Source organism: Lepidochelys kempii, chromosome 2 (assembly GCF_965140285.1).
Source record: "Lepidochelys kempii isolate rLepKem1 chromosome 2, rLepKem1.hap1, whole genome shotgun sequence".
In the NCBI taxonomy this organism is placed as follows: Eukaryota; Metazoa; Chordata; order Testudines; family Cheloniidae; genus Lepidochelys; species Lepidochelys kempii.
This window is the reverse complement of record NC_136381.1, coordinates 97,506,481-97,529,756: the sequence shown is the minus strand read 5'-3', so window position 1 is coordinate 97,529,756 and position 23,276 is coordinate 97,506,481. Positions and strand designations below refer to the sequence as shown.

General features: G+C 39.1%; 1 protein-coding gene across 11 annotated transcripts in view; it reads left to right on the top strand.

The window, feature by feature from the left end:
- RTTN (rotatin) overlaps positions 1-23,276 on the top strand; it is a 145,464-nt gene that overhangs the window by 58,794 nt on the left and 63,394 nt on the right. For 10 of the 11 annotated variants that reach the window (XR_012157271.2, XM_073331729.2, XM_073331722.2 and 7 more), the window contains 8 exons: positions 1,583-1,822; positions 6,777-6,921; positions 8,175-8,329; positions 9,245-9,464; positions 13,311-13,439; positions 14,915-15,022; positions 18,793-18,951; positions 23,107-23,178. Coding sequence is in view for 10 of the 11 variants with exons in the window: in XM_073331729.2 (XP_073187830.1) it covers positions 1,583-1,822; positions 6,777-6,921; positions 8,175-8,329; positions 9,245-9,464; positions 13,311-13,439; positions 14,915-15,022; positions 18,793-18,951; positions 23,107-23,178 (1,228 nt within the window). In the remaining variant the exon portion in view is untranslated. The remainder of the gene's footprint in view (positions 1-1,582; positions 1,823-6,776; positions 6,922-8,174; positions 8,330-9,244; positions 9,465-13,310; positions 13,440-14,914; positions 15,023-18,792; positions 18,952-23,106; positions 23,179-23,276) is intronic. The other variant, XM_073331721.2, reaches the window with a different exon arrangement.

Here is a 23,276-nt window from a genome sequence, read left to right as displayed (position 1 = left end):
ATTGGGAACAAATGGTTACATATAAAATAAAAACATAACATGCTTTCTAGAACCCAAGTTTAACTAATAAATTATCTTCCTGCATTAAGAAATTTCTTACCCAAAGTTTTCTTCTCAGCATTTTCATCAAGCCTGACTGAGATCCATTTTTCCATCCAAGCAAACTCACTAACATCTAAATTCCTTGGTGAAGGATGAAATCTCATCTCCTCTCTGCTGCTTTTATGCAGTTACTGAATATGGTCCCTTACCCCAGGATGTCCCCTGTTAAGATGCTTATCTTGGGGTTCCTTTGTCTTTGTAAATCCTTGGGCCTGCACCTGACGCAGACAGCAAATGGAGCCTGTCTCAAAGTATATACATTCGTTTTATGGAGATTGAGTTGTCCCAGAAGCATACAATACACAAAGGTCTCCCAGAGAGAGAACTGTTTACTACCCCCTTCCTGCCTAGAATCTGTTTATCACCTTCTGGTGACCTGTCTTAACGAGCACATTTTCAGTATACATATCTAGTTCCTTATGAGTTATCTGCACATACATCACAGGATGTGGTTGTGTATTTTAAATAGTTCTTCAAGTTTCTGTTCATCTCAACAATTTTTTAAGAAGTAACTTATCTAGGATAAGATGCTTTTCTGTCTTATTATCCATCTTACTATTAGTTAAAATAGGATTTATGATATCTGGGGCCCATATTGCTAGCTCCATGCCTATGAACATTGCAGAAATGTTTTAATTAAAGGAGAGGGGGAAAAGGAAGGAACAAAGCTGACCAAACTGAGACTTTTCCAAAGGTGCATTTATATTGAAACTCTTTAGAGGGGCATAATGAAGTGGCATCGTGCATGTTGATAATGCCACGCGTCTTTGCCTTGTCATTGCTATTGAATGTCCTGTGAGTAGTATACTGTATGTGAGAGGGTTTTGGTTTCAGTTCATCTCTCAGATGTCCGTGTCATGAAAATCACTACGAAAAATAGAATTAATTTGATACATCTGTCTGCTAATTGGGCGGAGAAGCCAGTGATTCTCAGTGGGGCGTGAAACTGGGGTATTTTATAAAGCTACTTCAACTCAGTAGATTGGCTGGACAAGCAGAGGAACTGATGAGTTGTGGACTTCATTAGAATGGGGAGGGAGCTATCCTTTGGAAGTTTCATCTACTTTGGGACATTTGAAGGCGCAGAGCCACTAACAACATCATCCTTATGGCAGGACAGTCATATTTATGCTGATTTTCCATAGGCAAATGCACACTGATCTAGCATACTCTTTTTGGTATACTCTGTCGAAAAATAAAATAGCATTCTCATAGAAGTGACTACCAACATTAGTACTGAGAAGACATAAGTACCATAATTATGCCCAATAGCTTCCCAATACAAACCAACCTTTAAAAACAAGACAGCTCAGAGTTCATTTTTTTTCTTAAAGACATGATTGATCAAAAAGAATATCAAAGAGGTTCACAGTTAATTTTCTCAATAGAGCTAGAAAAGTGAAGAAATCAGTGGCTATTAAAATCTTTTTAAAAGTTGCAGGTTATTAACTGTCATTCCGTGCCTTTATTTCTTTTTCAGATTTTTAGACACATTAAAGCTATCCTCAGAGGACATTCTTACATTGAAGATAACGCACACAACCGGTGGACTGCAGGATTGTCTTAATGCAGTAATTCAAGCTGTGTCCCACAGGGAAGTTAGAGCTGCTGTGACTAGGATGAGTTTTTATATTTTAAATGACAGGCTGGCTTTAAAATGTAGCACTGGCTCTTACAGGACCACTTCAAAGATCGTGGCTTGGCAAACAGCATTCAACAGGTAAGCGTAAGTGCAGAGTGTAGTCACTGGTTACAAAGTAGTGCGTCAGGGTATATAGGTATATTACGTTAAAAGCCCGACATTAAAAAAATGTTTTGTTTGCAAAGTCAAGCACTTGCAAGTTAGGACACTCCAGATTTATGGTTGTCCAGACAACTTTAATTTCATCCCCTTTTGTGTCTAGTACGTGTAATGAATGAGGCAAGTGTCTTGTGGAAGAAAGTATCATGTAATTAAAGACTGTGTCACACTTAACAGAGAGGGTAATTAAGCACTAGAACAATGTACCAAAGGTTGTGGTGGATTCTTTCACTGGCAATTTGCATCAAGATTGGATTTAAAAAAAAAAAAAATTGCTCTAGTTTGGGGAAGTCCTATGCTTTCTATTATACAGCAGGTCATACAATGATCCTTTCTGGCCTTCAAATCTATGAATATGCACAAGAGGGCCAAATAGTGGCACAGGTAATCTTAATTTTGCATTTCCTGGTATGCCTGAGTTTGCAACTTGTTATAAGATAGTTTTTTGTATTCAGTTTCCTAGATTGTGTTTTTCAAAGGACAAAGGTAAAAACAAGTTCTTCAAGTGCTTGTTCATGTCGATTCTATTCTAGGTGTGTGCGTGCCCACGTGTGTGGTTGTCGGAGATTTTTACCTTAGCGGTATCCATAGGGCCGGCTGTGGCGCCCCGTTGAGTGCCGCGCTCGTGTGTCGGTATATCAGGCGCTGCCGGCCCTACACCCAGTTCCTTCTTACCGCCCATGGCGGTTAGTTGGAGCGCCTTTCCTTGCATAGCAAAGGCTAGCAGTTTTGTCTCTTCTGACTTCGAGCCTTAAGACCTTGTAAATAGTTGTTTATAGTAGTTAGTGTTAAGTAATTGTTAAGTGGAGTTAGAAGCTAGAGTCCCTGCGAGGACTGTAGGTGGGGCATGCCCCGGTCTCCAGGGTATAAGCCCTGCATAGATTGTAACAGGCCTGTGCCTGTAGAGGACCCCCACAGCAGCTGCCTCAAGTGCTTGGAGGAATCACATGTGAAGGACAAGTGTCGTATTTGTAAAAATTTTCAACCCAGAATTCAGAAAGAGCAGGATAGTTGTTTGCGGGCTCTCCTCATGGAGGCTGCCCTTTGTCTGACTTCCGAGCCGTCCCACCAAACTCGCCTAACACCTTGGTGTGCAGTGCACCCCAGCACCAGGCTTTGCCTGTCACCACTCCCCATTGCTGGTGCCCTGAAAGAAAACAAAGAAGGATGGCTCCCCGGCACCAGGCAAGAAAAGCCATGGAGCATTAGGCAAAGGACCCGGTTCTGGCTGTCGTGCCACTCCAGAGCCATGTGGACGTGCCTCCCTGGTCGGGGCCCTTAGCCCCTTAAAGGATCCACCACTGACACCCGGGAGCGGTAGGGGACCCAAACTTCTGGCAGCATCAACGCTTTCCCAAGCTCCCCTGGTGCTGAAAAAGCAGAGGCCTCTGCCCGTGCTGCTGACACCGCATGTGCTGCAGGAAGTGGTAAAGGCTCCCTACGAGGGTAAGCCAGCTGCTAAGACCCCTCGGGGCAGTGGAGCGCTGCCGATCCCCCGAGACAAGGTGGCGCTCTCCATCTCTGTGCCGCAGATCTCCGGCATCTTGGCCCAGATCCTCTGGGGCTTGGCCTCAGTCACCAGCACTGCGATCCTGGTTCCCACCATCTCGACACAAATCGCTGAGGGAGCGGCGCTGGTCTCTGTACTACTGGTACCGTTTGCTTTCCCGACGGTTGTACTCTTGGTGCAGATCTCAGTAGTCTGCCCCATGGGAGCTCACTCTGTCGTGATTCCAGTCCCCTGGATACTGGAACTGGTCCCCCTGACAGCAGCACCAATCCCTCCACTCCAAACACCGGTCTCTGGCAGCGATGGTCAGCAGGCAGACACAGGCATCGATGGCCCCTCCATGGTCACTGGAAAGAGATTCCTCAGGCACAGAAGGGCAGTTGCCAAGACCCCACCGGCGTGATTGGGCACCTGAGGCTGCATCGACATCTACAGCACTGCCTTGGCAGCACAGCCGTTGACCAGCACAGTGGCCTTATTGGAGCGTGTGGGGCGTGCCAGTGATGATGATGCCCCCTTCACATCACTCATCAGCTGTCTCATTGGAGCAACAGCTGGAGGCACTGGGTTTGGTGCAGGAGACGCGCTCGGAGGTCGGGGTAGAGGACACAGCTCCCACAGCAAAACCCCCCTCCTACAGGGGAGAGGATGCCTGGCAACACCACATTCTACAGGCCACTATTCTCCAATCCCACTGAGGAGTACTAAAAGCACCATCAGCTCAAGAAACTCCCTGCTACAGCATGGGAACAAATCTACACAGACACACCCCTAGAGCCCCGACCAGGGGTATTCTGTCTACTACCCAAGATCCATAAACCTGGGAATCGTGGACCCCCCATCATCTGAGGCATTGGCACCCTGATAGCAGGATTATCTGGCTATTTGGACTCTCTCCTCAGACCCTACGCTACCAGCACTCCTAGGTATCTTCGACTTCCTGAGGAAACTACAATCCATTCATGATCTTCCTGAAAATGCCATCCTGGCTACCATGGATGTAGAAGCTCTTTAAACCAATATTCTACACGAGGATGGACTAAGCTGTCAGGAACAGTATCCCTGATGAGGTCATGGCACACCTGTGTTCTGTTTTATTCTAGGGATGGACAGGGTCTTCCTATCAGATGCATTTCTCTTTCCATGGTTGGGGGCGCTATATGCATTCCCACCAGTGCCGTTGATTCACTTTTGCACCCGAACCTGGTGGCACTGCACTTGCTGGCTTGGTTATTGCAGGGCTAAGTGCAGACAAATGGGCATGCTCATCCCATGTTCAGCAGGTCTTGCTGGGTAGCAGGAAACCCTCTACCAGAGCAACTTATCTGTCCAAATGGAAAAGGTTCACATATTGGGCCTCAGAATGGCGTATGCAGGACGAGCAGGCCCCGCTGCAGGAGATCCTGGATTATCTGCTGCACCTCAAACTCCAAGGTTTGTTTCTGTCATCAGTCAAGGTCCACCTGGCCTTCCTAGCACAGGTACCAATCCAAGAGATACCTGATAGATACCTGGTCATCTGTCCACACGTTCGCGTCTTGTTATTCGCTTGCCTAGCAAGCTGAAGATGACACTGGCTTTGGGAGAGCAGTGCTGCAAGACCACGAACTCTGACCTCATCTCCATTGATACTGCTTGTGCATCACCTAGAATGGAATTGACATGAGCAAGCACTAGAAGAAAAAATGGTTACCTACCTTTCATAACCATTGTTCTTCAAGATGTCCATTCCATAATCTGCCCTCCTGCCCCTCTGTCGGAGTTGCTGGCAAGAAGGAACTGAGAAGCCATAGGGCTGGTGGTGCCTGATATATTAGCACATGAGCGCGGCACTCCAGGGGGAGCCACAGCCTGCCTTATGGATACCGCTAAGGCGAAAATCTCTGATAACCATACACGTGGGCGTGCACACACCTAGAATGGAATGGACATGAGCAACACATCTCGAAGAACAACAGTTACGAAAGGTAGGTGACCGTTTTCTCTACATGTATAACTAACATGCTCCCCATCATGCATCATCAACAGTATTAGAACCCATAGCCTTCATGACTGTAGCACAGACTGCTACTTTTTGAGCTACAGGACTAAATACATTAGCTGTATCTTAATCCAGAAGAGGACAGGATGGGCTGCTGGCACCATGTGCTGGGTCCAGAATGCAGTCAGGGAGAGCCCAGCTAGCTCTCTTCCCTACCCAGGCATGGGGGAGGCTCCTGTCCCGTAATAATGGACTGCTGGGGCCATATGCTAGGTCTAAGGGGATTACAAGTGGAGCCCAGCTCAGTAATTGCTCTCCCTTCCTAGGAGTTAAGGAGGAAGGGAGTGGCTCCAGGAAAAGCTTGGCTCGGCTCTCTCTCTTGGCTCCCTGCATGCAGGAGTTGAAGAAGCTCTTGTCCTGTGTGGTTTGGGGCATGGGGGGTGGAGATGGGACTAGGGAATGGAACTCTGGAGCTGAGAATGGGCGAAGTAGGCAGGAGGGATTGTGGGGGGAAGCCTGGCTTTCTCCCTTCTCTTCTCACACACCTCTCCACATAGCAGCAATTCTGGCAGCTCACAGGTGTATCTGTGATGTTGCTAATACTACTGTGGCAGGTTTAGCCAGTCTTGGAATCTTCATTAATATTGGCACACTACCAAAACATTTCTGATGAAAGCAAGTGAGATGGAAAATGGTGATTTGAACACTTTAGAACTCAGCTAAATCTAAATGGAATTGCCTGGGACAAAGAAAAAATGCTTCTCTGTGAGAGTATTTCCCCTGGTGAATAGCAAAGGCCTGCTACAAACAATGGAAATGTGAGGGCTTCTTATGGAAAAGGTCAAAAATCTTACATGATGGAAAATGTTAAGCAACCTAAATAGATGTTGCTACCAGCTGCCCCTGTAATATTAAGTATCTAAGCTTTAAGATGTATAGTATACTTGGAGTTTTCCTAATAATCTTTTCTCCACAGAATAAAGTGATAAGAAAAGATCCTTTGCTTTCAGTATTTAAAAAAAAAAAATGTTAAAAAGGAATTGGCTTCTTAGTTGCCAAGTATATATAATTTACACTTAGAAAAGGAGCAAAATCTAAAAAGTAAATGACTAAAACAACTGAATTTAAAAGGTGAATTGTACAAAAGAAAGCAGCTAATTCGGCTTTTTTCCCCTTTAGTTAGTTTTGGTAGTATATTTAAGTGTTAATAGCTCTTTCCCTGTCTTCTGTTCATTTCTCTAAATTTAATCCTTACTATAGAGAAGTCCATAGTGGCGGTACATTAATGGATATTTTATATCATGTTGGAATTTCAGATCTCAAGTCATGTGCTTCAGATATGAAAGTGAAATCCATAGTTATACTGTTTGTTTGTACCAAAGGTTTCTGCAAGTACTTCCAGCTTCTACAGAAGATGAGAAGCTTCTGGCTGATGTCTTAAGTTTTCTAAACAAGTTGCTTAGGGAACAGAGGAAGAGTTTGGAGGTAGAACATCTAAAGTGGATTCTGGAGGTACTGTTTAAACATGTAAGACTATACCTAGGGGAAAATATAAATTGCAGACTTCACAAAGTGGTATAGCTGCAAACCATCCACAAATAAAGCCTTTAAAAGGCATCTTGATTTTGTTTGTTGTTTGCTTTTGGTTAAAGCATTCCTGGTGGGAAAACAGCAAAGTGGTTTCTGCTGTTTTAAAGAAAATTATATTGTTTTTACAAAATAAAGAACTACAATTCAATTTATCATCAGTAGTGATAGGTAACCTTGTAGTCTGTACCACAACTTCTAATAATTTGATGATTTAACATCAAACAATTGTAAAAGGTTTTGCTTTTTTTTTTTTTTTTTTGGTTATTGTGTGAATGACTTTTCTGATGGCAAGTGTTGCTTTGATGATGATGGGTTTCTACTCATATACCTCTATGATTTCAGTGTTAGGCTTATGCTCCGTAGTAATGATATTACTTAAATGGTGGCAGTACATTCTCTATTTGGACTGACTGCTGATTGTCTGTTGCTCATAAATAAAACTTCTTTTGAAGTGATACTACGAAAAACTGATAGTAAAATACTATTAACCAAGGATGAAGTCTGCAGTACTTTTAGGTGCTTGAGCTCATAAGATACTAGTTGCTTTATTTTTTAAACTACATGGGCCTAGAAGAAGGATAATTTATTTGGTTTTCTACCTTGGAAGAGATCCTGCATAGGGCATACCTTCTGCATTTTAAAGAATACTAATGAAATGTAATCTAAGCATAAAAGTGAGTATTCAGCATCCACCAGTCCCCGTTGTTCTCACTGATTATGAAAATCTGATCACTCTATCTCCCTAAATGGGAACCTGAGCACTGTTGAAAAGATAGCCCATTAAATATAAAATATATTAACAACTAAAAGCCATCAGATTGAGTCTTTCAGGAGATGTAGTAAAACAGGAGGATATAATTTGAACTAATATCTCAATTGCATGTGTGTATCTTTCACCTGCTTTTTGGAATCTCAGGGAAATAATTCATGTGACATTTGCATTATCTTGAATAGTACTGCTTCATAATGCAGTGTACTATGACTTAATGATCAGAACTTTCCTTGTGTACTGCTTAGTAGACTGGCAGACCTAATAGAAAATTATACATTTCAGGTTTTTAAAAGAAATATTCTTTAATGAAATTATTATACTAAATTGTAACTTATAACAAGTGGACCAAAAAAAAAATTCTCAGTAGACAGGGTATTAGAATAGGAATCAAAGATTTGAATGTTGTTCCCCTCTTTAGAATTCAAGTTCACTGCTAGACCTTCTGGTGCGATCTGAATCCCAGGTGCAGGATGAAACAGATGACATACAGACTGCTGTCAGGCAACAACTGCAGAAAGAACTGATTGGTCTCTTTAACACGTTGCTACTCTGCTTCACATCAGTTACTGACAGGTACAGTATAAGAGGATCTGTCCACATGATTCAGGGTTCAAGTATATGGTAGCTGAAATTTAGTAATATAGTAATGGTTATAGTATAGTAATAGTAGAGTAATATAATTATAAGTCCTTGGTGGCGCAATAGAAATAGATTGCAACTACATAGTTCCCATGTATTTTTTTAAATACCCTCTCCCCACTGTATACATGATTGTGTATATTTTATGAACATGAACAGACTTATTTAGTCAAATCAGACTGTTTATGGTTTCTTCAAAGCAATAGTCTTTTCTTTTTTCTCCAGTTCATTTTATTTTTATCTTTAAAAGTGAGGAATACATCTTTTTTTTTTTTAAGAAAAAGGAGGGGGAGCGGTGGTTTTTGTTCTTTGTTTTGTTTTTTACAAAAATCCCTGCTGATTGCCACATTTTGCTTAACACCTGGGTTCATGGCCTATAACACTGTACCATTTTTAGCTGGAATCTAGCCTGGTAGCACTTTAACTACAGGAAATATCTCTGATACCTTTATCATCTCTAAAACCAGAGTGAATTTTTAAAGTGCAACTAGTGAACTTGGCACTTTTTTTCCCTTCTCATAACAAGGGATCCATGATTCTGGATTTTTCTTTCCCTCTCTTTGGTGTGTTCTTTAGTATATTACAGGGTTCTTTCTGTATTCATCCATTTTTTTATTTGAGTGAGTGTTCCTATTTCTTCACAATGAAATTTGGGGCTTTTAGAACTGAAAAACACTTGAAGCTGGAAATGCCAAACTTTGTTTTTCTTCACCATATACAAGAGATTTGATACCTAGATTTATAGAACTACAGGAACAATAAGATGTCATTGGCATCCTATCAAATAATAATGATTAAGTTAACTTTTATACTTCCATCTGATACATTTGCCTTTTTTATTTGGAACAGAAAGGGCTTGGAACTTACTGATTGTGTCCGAACACAGCTGGCTCTGAAACTGCTACAGTGTTTACGGGTAACAGATGCACCCCACTTTTATGGATTGCCTTCTTTGGAGAGAACATTACGAGGAATGGTCCATGTCACTGCACACCCAGGATGGAGTTCATACTCTGCAACAACTGAGCCATTCACAATTTGTATGAAATATTTGACAGGTCTTCTTGAGGTAAGTAGCTTATGTTATCACTTGTATATTTGTGGTAACAACCGTAAAACAAGGTACATATTACTCTTGTGAACCATGTTTGTTTTGTTAAATGAAATATGATTATTGGGAAATTTTACTTGTTACTCTTGTGGCACAGTGATTTCAGCGAAAACTGAACAATGAATGAATTCTGGGTGTGTGTACACCATGCAAGTTGTAGGGAAGGAGTATCCGATAAAAAAATATTTTACTTCACCAGTTAGAAATCAACAAATAACTTATGAGTGGTGGAGTGAAGCAGATCCATTTTGACCAGTTTGAAATTGTATATTTCAATGTCTTTGTGTTTGGTAAGTTGGCCACATTTGATCCTCCCCTGGACCTTTTAATACCTTATGAGGTATACATGTTGACCATCACCACTACATTTCAAAGTGAGCTGCTAAGTTATTCAAGTATGAAGGTGCAGCATGGTCTTCCCCCTCTGTGCACTTTGGTCCTTACCCTGTTCCAAATTAAATAAATGACAAAAGTCCATTGACATAATTACATAGGATTGATTCCTTTATGAGCTTAGTAAAAGTCTATGCAAAATGTACTGTGCATATATAATTTTCAAAGAATCTAATTGATGAAATCAAAATTAATTTAATCCCAAACTTCTCAAGTCTATGCCAAATGAGGACTATTTTCATGCCAAATATCAACTTTTGATGCTCTGCTTTTCTGGCTTTAGTTGTAAAACAGTTGTTTTTATAATGTCCTCACTACATATAAGGAAGTGGGGTCCTTTATTTGGCTGGAAGGAGAAGGTGAATTTCCCTTTGCATGCACAGGGCTTTTCCGGCAGGTTGATAGGAAGAGGGTTGTTGCCCTCATTAAGGCCCCTCTTCTCCGCCGCGCCCCCTCCCCCCGGTACAATTACCTGTTCAGGTAAAGAAGCAGGACGCAGTAGAGCCAGACCAGGTCAGTGGGGGACAACAACTGTCCACTCCTCATAACAGCTGCCTTAAGAAAGGGGTGTAGTTATACCCAAGGGAGTTCTGGCAAAGCCGTCTTTAGCCTGGACAAGGCTAGCAGCACCCACAGTTCCACCTATGGAAGTGGTTAAAGTAGCAGACTTCATTGGTACCTACTGTGGGCATTATGCTAGTCATGGCTCTTCTCAGGGGTCTGGGAAGGCATTTTCTCTCACCATCAGATTGGCTGAGGTCAGGTGGATTTTTATCCTCCCCTCAATGGGTTAGGGCCTGGTAGGGTATGAAAGGAGGAATAGGCCATAAGGGGTTAATGTCTCAACTCGTTATGTAAGCTTGTGGCAAAATGTCCAGTGCAGGTACACCGTATGGAATGGGTACGATGATCAGGTAAAATTGATTGGTAAAGGATTTAAAGGAAGAATCCTTTAAAGCAGCAGAGAAAGGGGATTCGGGGTTTTTATGACTAATATAGTGGGGAGTTAGCCCCTCCCTTATAGTTCCCTTAACCACCATACAAGGAGTGGGTAATGGGGTTAAAGTAGTGAGGTCAGTGGGATCTGGATTGGAAAGGGGGAAGGCTGATAGCAGCCCCCAGAATATAAACACACATGGAATTACCTACACTGTACAGTCTTATCTGGTGTGTAATCCCAGATATTTAATTAAATTAAAACCACATGCAGTGCCTCCTACTCTTCTACTGGCATAGCCAGACAGTGGGGAAGGTTTTTTCTTCCTATTTTTTTATCTCCAATATGGCAAAAAATAAACTGAAGACTAAACTGTGGAATGTAAATGTTCTGGGTGGACACTAAAACCAATCTGTAGTGACAAGTATTAATCTAAATTAAAAACAAATCAATCCAATTTGTGTTGCTTTGTGCTTATGTTCTCTCATTTTTGTACCTGTTAGTTTCAGACAAGAGTATCACTAAATTATAGGAGGTAAATAAGGCTAGTACTTTTTCAAAATCACAATGTCCTTTGTGTGTTGGACTGAGTTTTATAATTAAGAAATACGAAAGAGAAAAATCCACAGGACATCTCCCTAGTGGCAAAAGTCCTTTAGAGCTGCAAAAAAAGAAAACCTTGGTAGGTAGGTAAGATAGCGGTAAACTAGGGAAAGCATAGTGGGCTAAAGGAATAATTTCATTGTTTGTAAGCCCCAAACCTTCATTTTCTGGTTCCTTCATTTGTTGTCAAAGTCTATGGAATTATTCTCCCCCCTGCATTCCCCCAAAAACTTATCTGTCTTCTAAAATAAAATATTACAAATAATTTAGTACTCTTAAGTAATCTTATAGTAATGTAGAGTAGCTGCAAAGTGGAGGAAAACAGTTTGTCTAGATTTTAACTTTGGTCTACCAACAGGTTATCATGAAGAGTGAAAAAAGAGATACATCAGGGGTTATTCTTTCAGATTCAAATTTTAAACATTGTTGACAGCTTTGCTAGCTCTGTGAAAAGACTATTCTGATAGAAACATTTTACTTTTAATTTAATTGTCAGCTTCTGAAATAACGGAAGACAGTCAACCAATGTCTGGAAGTCCTGAAAGAACTGATTACTATAATCAAGTTGTGATGAGACAAAAACATAGAGTTCAACAGCTGATTTAGCAATTTGGCAAGTTCCTAAAGTGGAAGTAAAATATTTGGATCCACTTGATTGATGAAAGCTTCAGATGGGAGTGTAGAATCAAAAATGGGACCAAGATTATAGATGGTGTCAAGTAATAGAAAGTGATCAGATTAACAGCTAGGATGAAGGCAACAGGGAACCAATTTCTAACATTTAGGTCCTGTCTGCAGTAAGTTTCATGCAATTTCAAGTGAACCCAGATATAACAGATAACTTAACAGTGAGTTGGTTTAGGGTTTTTATGGAAGGGGATGATCTGAAGGACAGGCAAATAGGCAAGTTATAATAGCAATGTTTTTGATGGAAAATGTTCTTTAGGTGTAATTCTTACACCTAATGGTTACATCAGTTTTGTGATCATATCACTGTTTAGCAGGTTTTGATGTTTGATGTTTAAAATTAAAATTCCTATTTATATCAGTGCAAGTCAAAATAAACTGCCCAATATAAACCCTCTTCCTGTAGTGCAAGTTTTGTACAAAGCACCAACAACTAAACACAGAAGCTTTTTTTTACAGAAATCTTGTAATAACAAATTTACTTTTAGCAAGAAGTAAGACATTATCCGTACCATCCCCTTTTTTTGAGAACCCAGTCAACCATAAATAATTTCTTCATAATATTGGAAGGCTTGCTATCCAAGGGACAATTATAAAGAGCTACAAAATATTTTAATTGACGGTCATAACTGTAAAGTATGTGTGTCTTTATCAGCCATGCAAAAGAAGTTTTATTTTTAAGTTATCCAAAGGGAATGTTTTAATACAAAATAGTAACTTGGGATATAGGGTTTGCGGCAAGCTGGATATGTGAATTAGTCAAGGCTAAAAATCGAGCATGTTTAGCTAAACAATACATTGTAATCCCAGGCATACTAATACAAGACTCAGAACAAAAACACCTGATCATGAATAACTGTGTGTATCACAACCACATAAAAGATCCATTAGGTCCCAGGCCCCTAGACAAATGAAGGACATTGCAGACCTGAGTGAGAGCCAAGAGAAGGGAAGGACATTGAACACTGGGGTACAGCCAGAACACAAACGAACCTCTGACCAAGTAGCTTATAGAAATGTAAAATATTTCTAAAATTGCAGGTAAAGGCTGCTATTTACACTAGTCATGATTTAAATTAACTGAAGTCTGCAGGACTGTTTGTATTTATCTATGTATTCCTCATAGTAAAGCCACCATGAAATTATGTTGCTTTATTTTATTTTTATTTTTTATTTTATTACAGGTCATCTCATCTTTTTATGTTGAATGGGGAGGAAATGCTATGTCCTTCATGGGCAAAGGCGTCACAAAGAGCACAGTGCTTTGCTTGCTTCACTTGTCCCATGAAATGATGGCTCAAGCCAAAAATATGGTGAGAGCTGCCCTTAGTTTGTCATCTGTGTGATTAAAGCATTGACACGTTGTTACTGACAGAGTTCAAACGTACAGTCTATTTTTGCTTGACTTTAGAGAGCAGAAAATTGAATTTTAACTGATGTTTTCCTTGGAAATGTGATGCTTTAAATTACTGAATTTGAACTCTAGGGAATGCTAATATCACTATTTTAAGTGTACCACATATACTAGCTAAAGTCCAATTCTGCTAACCTTACTTACTGAGCAGTATCACCCTGCAAGTAGTCCTTCTAATTTAAGAGGAAGTACTTGCAGAATGAGGTACTACTCAAAGGCAAGGATGGTAAATCAGGACTAAAAGTATGGTATTTACTTCTAAAATATTTTTGTAATAAGTATAGTGTCTTCAAAATTATTTTAAGTGAGTTTGCTTCTGGTACTTGGAAACGGTACAGTTGAAAAAAAAATAGAGGTTCTTTTAACAGAATGCTGCACAATATTAGAACTTTCTTGTGGTAATGTTGATGTACAAGATGCTGATTCAAGTCCTGAAACATGTTCCTAATGTTAAATGTGTGAGTGAGTCCTATTAAATTTAAGACTGTGCTTAAGCTTTGTGCTATATCAGAGCCTAAATAAACACATTGAGGTCCTGGACTCTTCTATTAAATATCTTACATCTTTGTGCAGATGTAGATAAGCACCTAAGCAATTTTATAGATTATGTGAAAAATTAAACTGGCTAAAAATTCCTACTAATGAGTATTGTTTCATTTTCTTTAATTAAATCCTGATAATGTAACGTCCAAATGTGCTTGTGACCATATTCTGCAAATTCAGTTTTTTAGGGTTAAGAGTAAGGTGGAAGCCATGGTCCTGAGCTTAAACTGGCTAAACACAATGCCAGAATTTTACTGTAATTCATTTTGGGAGACTAAAATAGAGTATAGGAATGCTCTCTGTTAAGACTGAAAAAAATTTAGTTCACACTGGGTGCAGATAGCAGATGTCTTTAATTCTGCTACTCATATTGCATTGTATTTTACTCTGGAAATAGCCCCAATAAAATCAAGGGGGCTTCTGGTGAAGTAAAGTACTACACAGTTCAAGGATAGTAAAGTTAGTGTCTTGGATAGCACTTCTCACTTGTGCAGCTAATCAACAGAATTAAGCTGTGACCCTTTCCTCTTAGCTCAGCGTTTATTTTTCTTTGTTAATTTAGAAACCATTATACCATATGAAGACAATAGTCTTGTCTTACAGACAAGTACATTTTTAATTTTAATTCCGTTTATAATGCAAAAAGTGTTTTATACCATACAGTAATATTGTTAAGCTTTATAGTTTGCCTCCAGAATCTTTGCCATACAATATTGTGCTTTGTACTGAAATAAAGGGGAAAAAAATTAGCTTATATAGTTGGAGGGCAGAGTTAATTTGAACTGTTACTGTCTGAAATAAATCCTTTTCATTTTTTTTTTTTCTGATCAGGACTGGGTGTCTCTCTGGTTCTTGCCTTACGATAAAAGTGAAGAGCAAGTTCCTTCTCGGCTTGGTCTGGCATGGCTAGTTCCATTATGGGTAGATAGAGATCCTGAGGTTAGTGTACTCTGGCATAAAACTGTTGCTCCAACTTTAAGAAACAAATGTATTACAAATCTAAAAACTATGTTTAATATTGAGACTTAACTAACTTGTCATAATTTTAAATGTGTGTTTTAAAAAAGTATTCTAAAGAATAGTTGCTGTTAGAATGTTTCTGTCAAAGCATCTTGAAACAAATCCCTATCCTCTAGGGATGTCAGGCGATTAAAAAAATTAATCGTGTGATTAATTGTGCTGGTAAACAATAATAGAACACCATTTATTTAGATATTTTTGGATGTTTTCTACATTTTCAAATTGATTTCAGTTACAACACAGAATACAAAGTGTACAGTGCTCACTTTATATTTATTTTTTATTACAAATATTTGCACTGTAAAAAACAAAAGAAATAGTATATTTTAATTCACCTAATACAAGTACTGTAGTGCAATCTCTTTATAATGAAAGTTGAACTTACAAATGTAGAATTATGTACAAAAATAACTGCATTCAGAAATAAAACAATGTAAAACTTTAAAACCTACAAGTCCACTCAGTCCTACTTCAGCCAATCGCTCAGACAAACAAGATTGGTTACACTTTGCAGGAGATAATGCTGCCCACATCTTGTTTACAATGTCACCTGCAAGTGAGAACAGGATTCGCATGGCACTGTTGTAGCCGGCATTGCAAGATATTTAGGTGCCAGATGTGCTAAAGATTCATATGTCCCTTCATGCTTCAGCCACCTTTCCAGAAGACGTGTCCATGCTGATGACGGGTTCTGCTCGATAACGATCCAAAGCAGAGCAGACCGATGCATGTTTGTTTTCATCATCTGAGTCAGATGCCACCAGCAGAAGGTTGACTTTCTTTTTTGGTAGTTCGGGTTCTGTAGTTTCCGCATTGGAGTGTTGCTCTTTTAAGACTTCTGAAAGCATTCTGCACATCTTGTCCCTCTCAGATTTTGGAAGGCACTTCAGATTCTTAAACCTTGGGTTGAGTGCTGTTAGAAATCTCACATTGGTACCTTCTTTGTGTTTTGTCAAATCAGCTGTGACACTTTTCTTAAAACAAACATGTGCTGGATCATCATCCGAGACTGCTATAACATGAAATATATGGCAGAATGCAGGTAAAACAGAACAGGACACATACTGTTCTCCCCCAAGGAGTTCAGTCACAAATTTAATTAATTCATTATTTTTTTTACGAGCGTCATCAGCATGGAAGCATGTCCTCTGGAATGGTGGCCGAAGCATGAAGGGGCATACGAATGTTTAGCATATCTGGACTGAGAGGTCAGATATGGAGTGATAATTGTTCTCCCCAGGTGATTTTTTTTTTTTTGTCTTTTATCTTTTTTCTGTGAGAGTGCATTCAAGAGCGTAGTGATTGTCTTGTTTCACCCACATAGGTGTTTTTGGGGCAGTTAGTGCACTGGATGAGGTACACCACATGTCATGATAGGTATGTGTAGGACTCATGGATCTCGAAATGTGTGTTGGGGGATGGTTATTGATCACTGTAGCATGGGAGATGATATGTTTGCAGGTTTTGCATCTGTTTTTATGGCAGGGTCTGATGCCACCTTGAATTGGTGAGTCCTGATCTGTGGGGAGCTTGCTTCTGATGTTGAGTATGGAGCGATTGTTTGAAGGCCAGAAGAGAGGGTTGGGAAAGATTTCTTTCAGAATGGAGTATGGATTGTAATTGTTTAATGATAACGCATATGGGCTTCAGGGTTGGGTGGTAGGTGACAACTAGGGATGTTCAGTCAGAAGTTTTTGGTTTGTTTGTTTTTGTTTTTCCTGTGTTGAAGTGGGTTCTCTGAGTATTTGGATGGCCCATTCCATGATGGTGTCCTTGTTTAGTGAAGGCAGTTTTAAGTGTGTTAAGTTGTGTATCCTGGGTTTTCTTCTTGGAGCATATTTCCATGGTATCTGAGTGCCTGACTGTAGGTAACTAATTTCTTGGGGTTGTTACTAAATCTGTGAAGGTAAGAGTGGTGATCCATGAGTTTCTTGATATAGTTCCATTGCTGAAGCTGATCATGGTGTTCAGGAAGTTCATGCTGGTGTGGGACTGTTCTAGAGAGAGTTTGATGGATGAGTGGTGGTGGTTGAAGTTGTGGTGGAAATCTGTGAGGGAGTTTAGGATGTCTGTCCAGATGATACAATATCATTGATGCGTCTCCGATATGTCATTGATTTTGTGGTGCATTTGACCAGATAGTCTTCCTCACGGTGGCCCATTGGGAAGTCATCCTAGTTCCTGCGGCTGATTTAAAAACAAAACAGAACACCATGTCGCCTGAGGGCAAACACTTCTTACAAAAATCACTCCATATCTGACCTCTTGGTCTTTGTCTTCAAAGGAAACCTGCACTACACCTTCATAAGACAAGACTGGGAACTTAAACTGATAACTCTGCTAGACACCAAAAATGACTTAATAAATATTTGATTTATGGCTTGTTACAACAATCTGCAACTCACTGACCCTCCTTTGTCCAACTACTGTACAGGTAAAAAGAAAAGGAGTACTTGTGGCACTTTAGAGACTAACCAGTTTATTTGAGCATAAGCTTTCGTGAGCTACAGCTCACTTCATCGGTTAGTCTCTAAGATGCCACAAGTACTCCTTTTCTTTTTGCAAATACAGACTAATACGGCTGTTACTCTGAATACTGTAGAGTTGTTAACTGCCCATTGAATTGTCTCTTACAATGTGAGTTAACTCCTTATCGGTTCCACCCTTGTATTTAGCTTTGTCATTGATTACCTGCCCCAGATCTGAAGAAGAGCTCGGCATGAGCTTGTCTCTTTCATCAACAGAAGTTGGTCCAATAAAAAATATTATCTGAGCCACCTTGTCTCTACTAAAAAAAAGTTCCTATTAACATGACTTGCACAAAAATTTAAAGCAAATATGCTCAGATCCAAACTATCAAGAATGTTTTATTTAAAACTGATTATCTGGAACTTTACATATACAATTCCAGAACAGGCTTACTCTGAAAAGTAACTAGATAATGCCATCTCCTTACTCATCATGTCTGCTTTCTATGTGTATTCAGTCCTATTGCCTTATTTTAGCAACTATCTTTGGTTTGATCTTTAGTGGCAGTTAGATGACACTATGATGGTGGACACCAGAGATGAATCTAAATAGAATATGTTGGGCTTGTTGCCTTTTTTTCCACAAAAGTTATGACCACATTGACGAGAGGAGTATCTGAGGGGGTGTTTTGTATTTTACAATTTGGGTAACAAGGTGTTCAGGAACAACTCACTCTCCATCTTTAGTCAGGGATACAGTCATAGTAAACTACTTACAAGACAGTGTATAAACAGCTTTAATCAACCAGGTTTCAAGTCTAGTTTAAATACTGGTGCCATTTACAATTAAAAAGAATATTCAGGTGTTGTTCTTTCATATGACATATTTACAGATGTTTGTAGGCTTCAGATAAGGCATCTGCATCCATTTTCCTGCTGAGCAGTTAATATTTATACTTGTTAATGAAAATATATATACAGAAAAATGCTCCTTTTATGTTTGTTAGGTGGAGAGAATTATCTCATCCAAATACTGAAAGCTATGTTGTCGGTCTTTTATATGCTCTTGTGTGATAATACAAGTAATTCATTAGTAGCTGTTCAAGAGAATTTAGAGATAATGAAGACTGCATGCTTCATTATAAAGGTTTAAGAATGAATTATGAAATATTAACATTTCATACAATGAAATACAGCTTCTTTCTTGCTAAAATGTTCCAGGTAAGGTTCACCTCCCTTGGAATCGGATCAGCTCTTACATCTCTTGAATTAGGGTGCATTGCTTTAGCAGAGAGCTGTCAGAACATTTCAGGAGGGTTATGGGGAACAGTGATAAACATTCTTCTGGACCAATCAGAATGTAGCATGGTACGCAGAGAGGTATGTCTTTGTTTGTCCTCCTATTGTCCATGAATACACATTTCTCTTATGAATGTATCTTCAAGGGAAAACGTAGTACAAGATGCTTCCTTTGTAAGCTGTTACTGAGAGGAAAGCTTCCAAGACTTTCTCAGGTGGCACAACATTCCTGCTGCCTTGGAAGTTAAATGCTACCTAATGAAATACATCTTTTTCTTGTCTTGTCTTAGCATTCGCTTGAAAAGCACCAGAGACATGACTACTAATGTAAAGCAGAAGTAATTTGTTTCAGTGATATGCTAGTCTCAGTGGGGTCATAAAAATAATGAGTTGCACACAAAGATACTGTCTGCTGTTACTTTATTTAACCTTATAAGAATAATCTCTAGCCATTCTTGCTATACATTTTTAAAGCATCTTGAATTCTAGACTGCAAATGGTTTTAAGTTCATTTTGATGTGGTATATAATGCAGGGGCTTTTCTTGTCTGCTTTTCTCCATGTTAAAAGAAATTAAAGGTTGGGTTCACTTTATGCTCATTACTTAACTTTGTACATTAAACTGTATTTTTCTTTTATATAGAAAAGTGTATCAAAATACTAATTGGTAATAAGTGACATATATGTGCTACAGATTGTAAATTAGAATCTTAATCCTCTGCAGTTCAAGACCACTTTCACATTGGTAGCACACCACAGCACTGTGTAAAATAAGCTATTAAATTATACGTACAATTTGTATTTGTCATCCAGTAGCTGCTTACTTAATTAAATAGTTTAAAAAAACACTCTAGAGGTCTGTCTTTTCACATGTTATTCAATGGGTGGTTTGTAAGCAACAAAAACTGCAAGGTGATGACTAGTGGTTTGTCTATTGCTAGCTAAGAACACCATGATACTCAAATATAAAGCAAACTTGTGTACACTTTCAAAACCAGTGTATGCTACTGGTCTCCGTTGCAACTTCTGTTAAATTCTGGAATATGCTCAAATTTTATTTATACGTTGACAGTTTAAGGTTGATGCACTATTCATGAATAAGCATCAGAGGTATATTTTTGTCCAGTGTAGCAGGTATTTATAATACAATAAGCATCTCACCTTAAATAGAAAATTCTTATTTCTTGTTTGTTGATAAACCCATTCCCAGGATACCTCTCATGGACTGGAAGGAAGCCTTATCAACAGGTCAGCGATTGAGCTGTAGGATGATGAAATCACAGAAGTGTAGGTCTGAGGGGACGTTTAGAGGTCATCAAGTCCAGCCTTCGGTGCTGAGGCAGGATCAAGTAAAACCTAGTGCATTCCTAGAGAGGTGTTTGTCCAACCTGTTCTTAAAAAATCCATTGAGGATTCCACAACCTCCCTTGGAAGCCTGTTCCAGGACTTAACTTTCTAACTATAAGGGTAGTTTTCCCTAATATCTAACCTAAATCTCCCTTGCTGCAGGGTTAAGCCCATTATTTCTTGTCCTACCTTTTAGTGAATATGGAGAATAATTGATCACCATCCTCTTTATAACAGCCTCTAACATATTTGAAGACTGTTATAAGGTTCCTGCCTCCCCCTTCAGTCTTCTTTTCTCAAGCCTAAGCATGCCTAGTTTCTTAACTTTCCTCATAGGCCATGTTTTCTAAACCTCTTATAATTTTTGTTGCTCTCCCATAGAATCTATCTCCAAATTCTCCACATCGTTTTTAAAGTGTAGAGCCTCAAACTGGACATAGTACTCCAGCTGAGGCCTTTCCAGTGCTAAGTAAAGAGGACAGTTACCTCCCGGATATTATGCACAACACTGCTGTTAATGTACTCCAGAATAATATTAGCCTCTTTCACTACTGTGTCACACTTTTGGCTGATATTCAGTTTGTGATTTGTTATAACAGGTCTTTTTCTGCAGTATTACCACCTAAGCCAGTTATTCCCCATTGTGTAGTTGGGAATTGGGTTTTCCCTTCCTAAGTGTAGTACTTTGGCACTTGTCGTTATTGAGTTTCAACTTGTTGATTTCACATCAATTCTCTAATTTGTCAAGGTCATTTTGAATTCTTATCCTATCCTCAAAAGTGCATGCAACCCCTCTGAGCTTGGTGTCATCCACAAATTTGATAAGCCTACTCTCCACTCCATTATCCATTCATTAGTGAAAATATTGAATAGTACTAGACCCAGTACTAACCCCTGTGGGACACTACTAGATACGCCCTCCGTTTGGTAGTGAGTCATTGATAACTACTCTGAATGTAGTCTGTCAACCAATTTTGCGCCCATCTTATAATCATTTCACCTTGATAGTATTTCCCTGATTTGCTCATGAAAATATCATGTGGGACTGTGTCAAAAGCCTTACAAAAATCAAGATGTATCAGGTCTACTGGTTCCCCTTATTCCTTAAGCCTGTAATCCTGTCAAAGAAAGAAATTAGGTTGGTTTGCCATGATTTCTTCTTTACAAATCCATGCTGGCTATTCCTTGTAACCCTACTGTCCGCATGGTCCTTACAAATTGATAGTTGAATATTTTTTTCCAGTTTCTTTCCAGGTATAAAAGTTAGACTGACTGGTTTATAATGTCCTGGTTGTCTTTGTTCCCCTTTTTGAAGATAGGTGCTATGTTTGTCCTTTTCCAGTCCTCTTGAATCTCACCGACCTCCATGACTTCTCAAAAATAAATTGCTAATGGTTCTAAAATTGCTTAAATACCCTAGGATGAATTTCATCAGGACTTGCTGACTTGTTTACATCTAACTTACCTAAACATACTTTCACCTGTTCTTTCCTTATTTTCGCTTGTGTTCCTTTTCCCTTGTTGTTAATATTAATTGTGTTGAGTATCTGGTCAGCATTAACTTCTTTAGTGAAGGCTGAAGCAATATAGGCATTAAGAAATTCAGCCTTCTTGAAATGAATCTATAGGTTTGTTCTGATATCTCAGCTCAGAGCTAGACACACTCATCCAAACGGGGCTGAATCTGTGAACCATTTATGAATTTAATGTAACACACTTCTCAATTTAAAATGAAATAGTAATTTTCCTTCTCTGTTTTCCCTGTAGCCATAATAAAGCTTTGAACTGCATGAGTCACCTTCTATTGAAAAATAGAGCTAGGAATGTTCAGCCAATCGTTTATATCTTTTAGTTGTGTTGAAAGAGTTTAAAATAACATCTGTAAATGTCTTTTCAGTTTGCTTCAGTGACCACAGTGCAACCAAGATGTAGTTAGATTCAAGCTTTATAACTGAGTTTTAAGACATTAAAAAACACTTCAGCCAAACATTTACTTAACAAATTACCTATTCCAAATAAAACCACTTGTGAGCATTGCTGCACAAAAAAAGCTTTCAAGGAGTTTAAACCTCTCATATTGTAAAACTTAATGCTCACATCATCATAGAGCTGTTGGGATCATCTTTTATTGTATTTTCTAAAATGATTTAATGACACTAGATAGAATTATTTCACATTTTATCATTGAACACATTGTTTAAAATATGCCCTAGATATTTAAAGGGGAAAACTTAAATGGCATTGGCACTGTGTTGTTTGTGTGGCAGCATGTGTTTGGTGCTACACAAAAAAAGAAAGACACTGTCCTGCACCAGTGATCTTACAATATAAACAAAAATAGTCAAGCACATAAATGCATTGAGGGTCATTGTTGAAGGACTTCGCTGAAGTGCAGTGTCTTAAAAAGAGTCAACTTGAAATCTACTCATTCTTTTTTAAGTTTAAAGTAGTTTGTTTCTACACCTGCCCCAGACTTCCTCTGCCTTTTTTGATGTGTTTACAATCTCATTTCCCTGTTCTTTTAAAATATTTTTCTCTTTACTGCTGCTCTGTAAAATCTACACAAACATTATACTGGGAAAACAGTTAAACTGCTGTACAAAATGCTTTTAGTTTCCCAAAGTAAAGATTTTTTTTTTCCTCTAATGTCTTTGTTTGAGTAGTTTTAGGTGTTTGTGATTTTTAAGGTGACTGTGTGCCTTTTAAACTTTCTAGAAGCTTGAAATTTGAAACAGCCTCAGTAATATTTCAGGCAGCGGGGTGACTTGCTGATTGACATATCAGTTTGACCTATGCTTTTGCTTTTAGAGTGCTGTTGGATCTGGTTACTTTGCTTTGTTTAGCTGCTGCAGCAAGATGGCAGTATCGATGCTTTCATTTCTTTTTTTAGGCTGCTTTTATTCTTCAGAACCTTCTTGTAATCCCAATGCTAACTGAAGAAGTGAAAGATTGTGCTTGGCAGGTGAGTAACTACATTTTAATAAGAAAAGTCCATGTGGTAGAAGTAGATTAATTGAAATTAAAATAATTTTGCATCCTCAGATATTTATTGCATGTAAG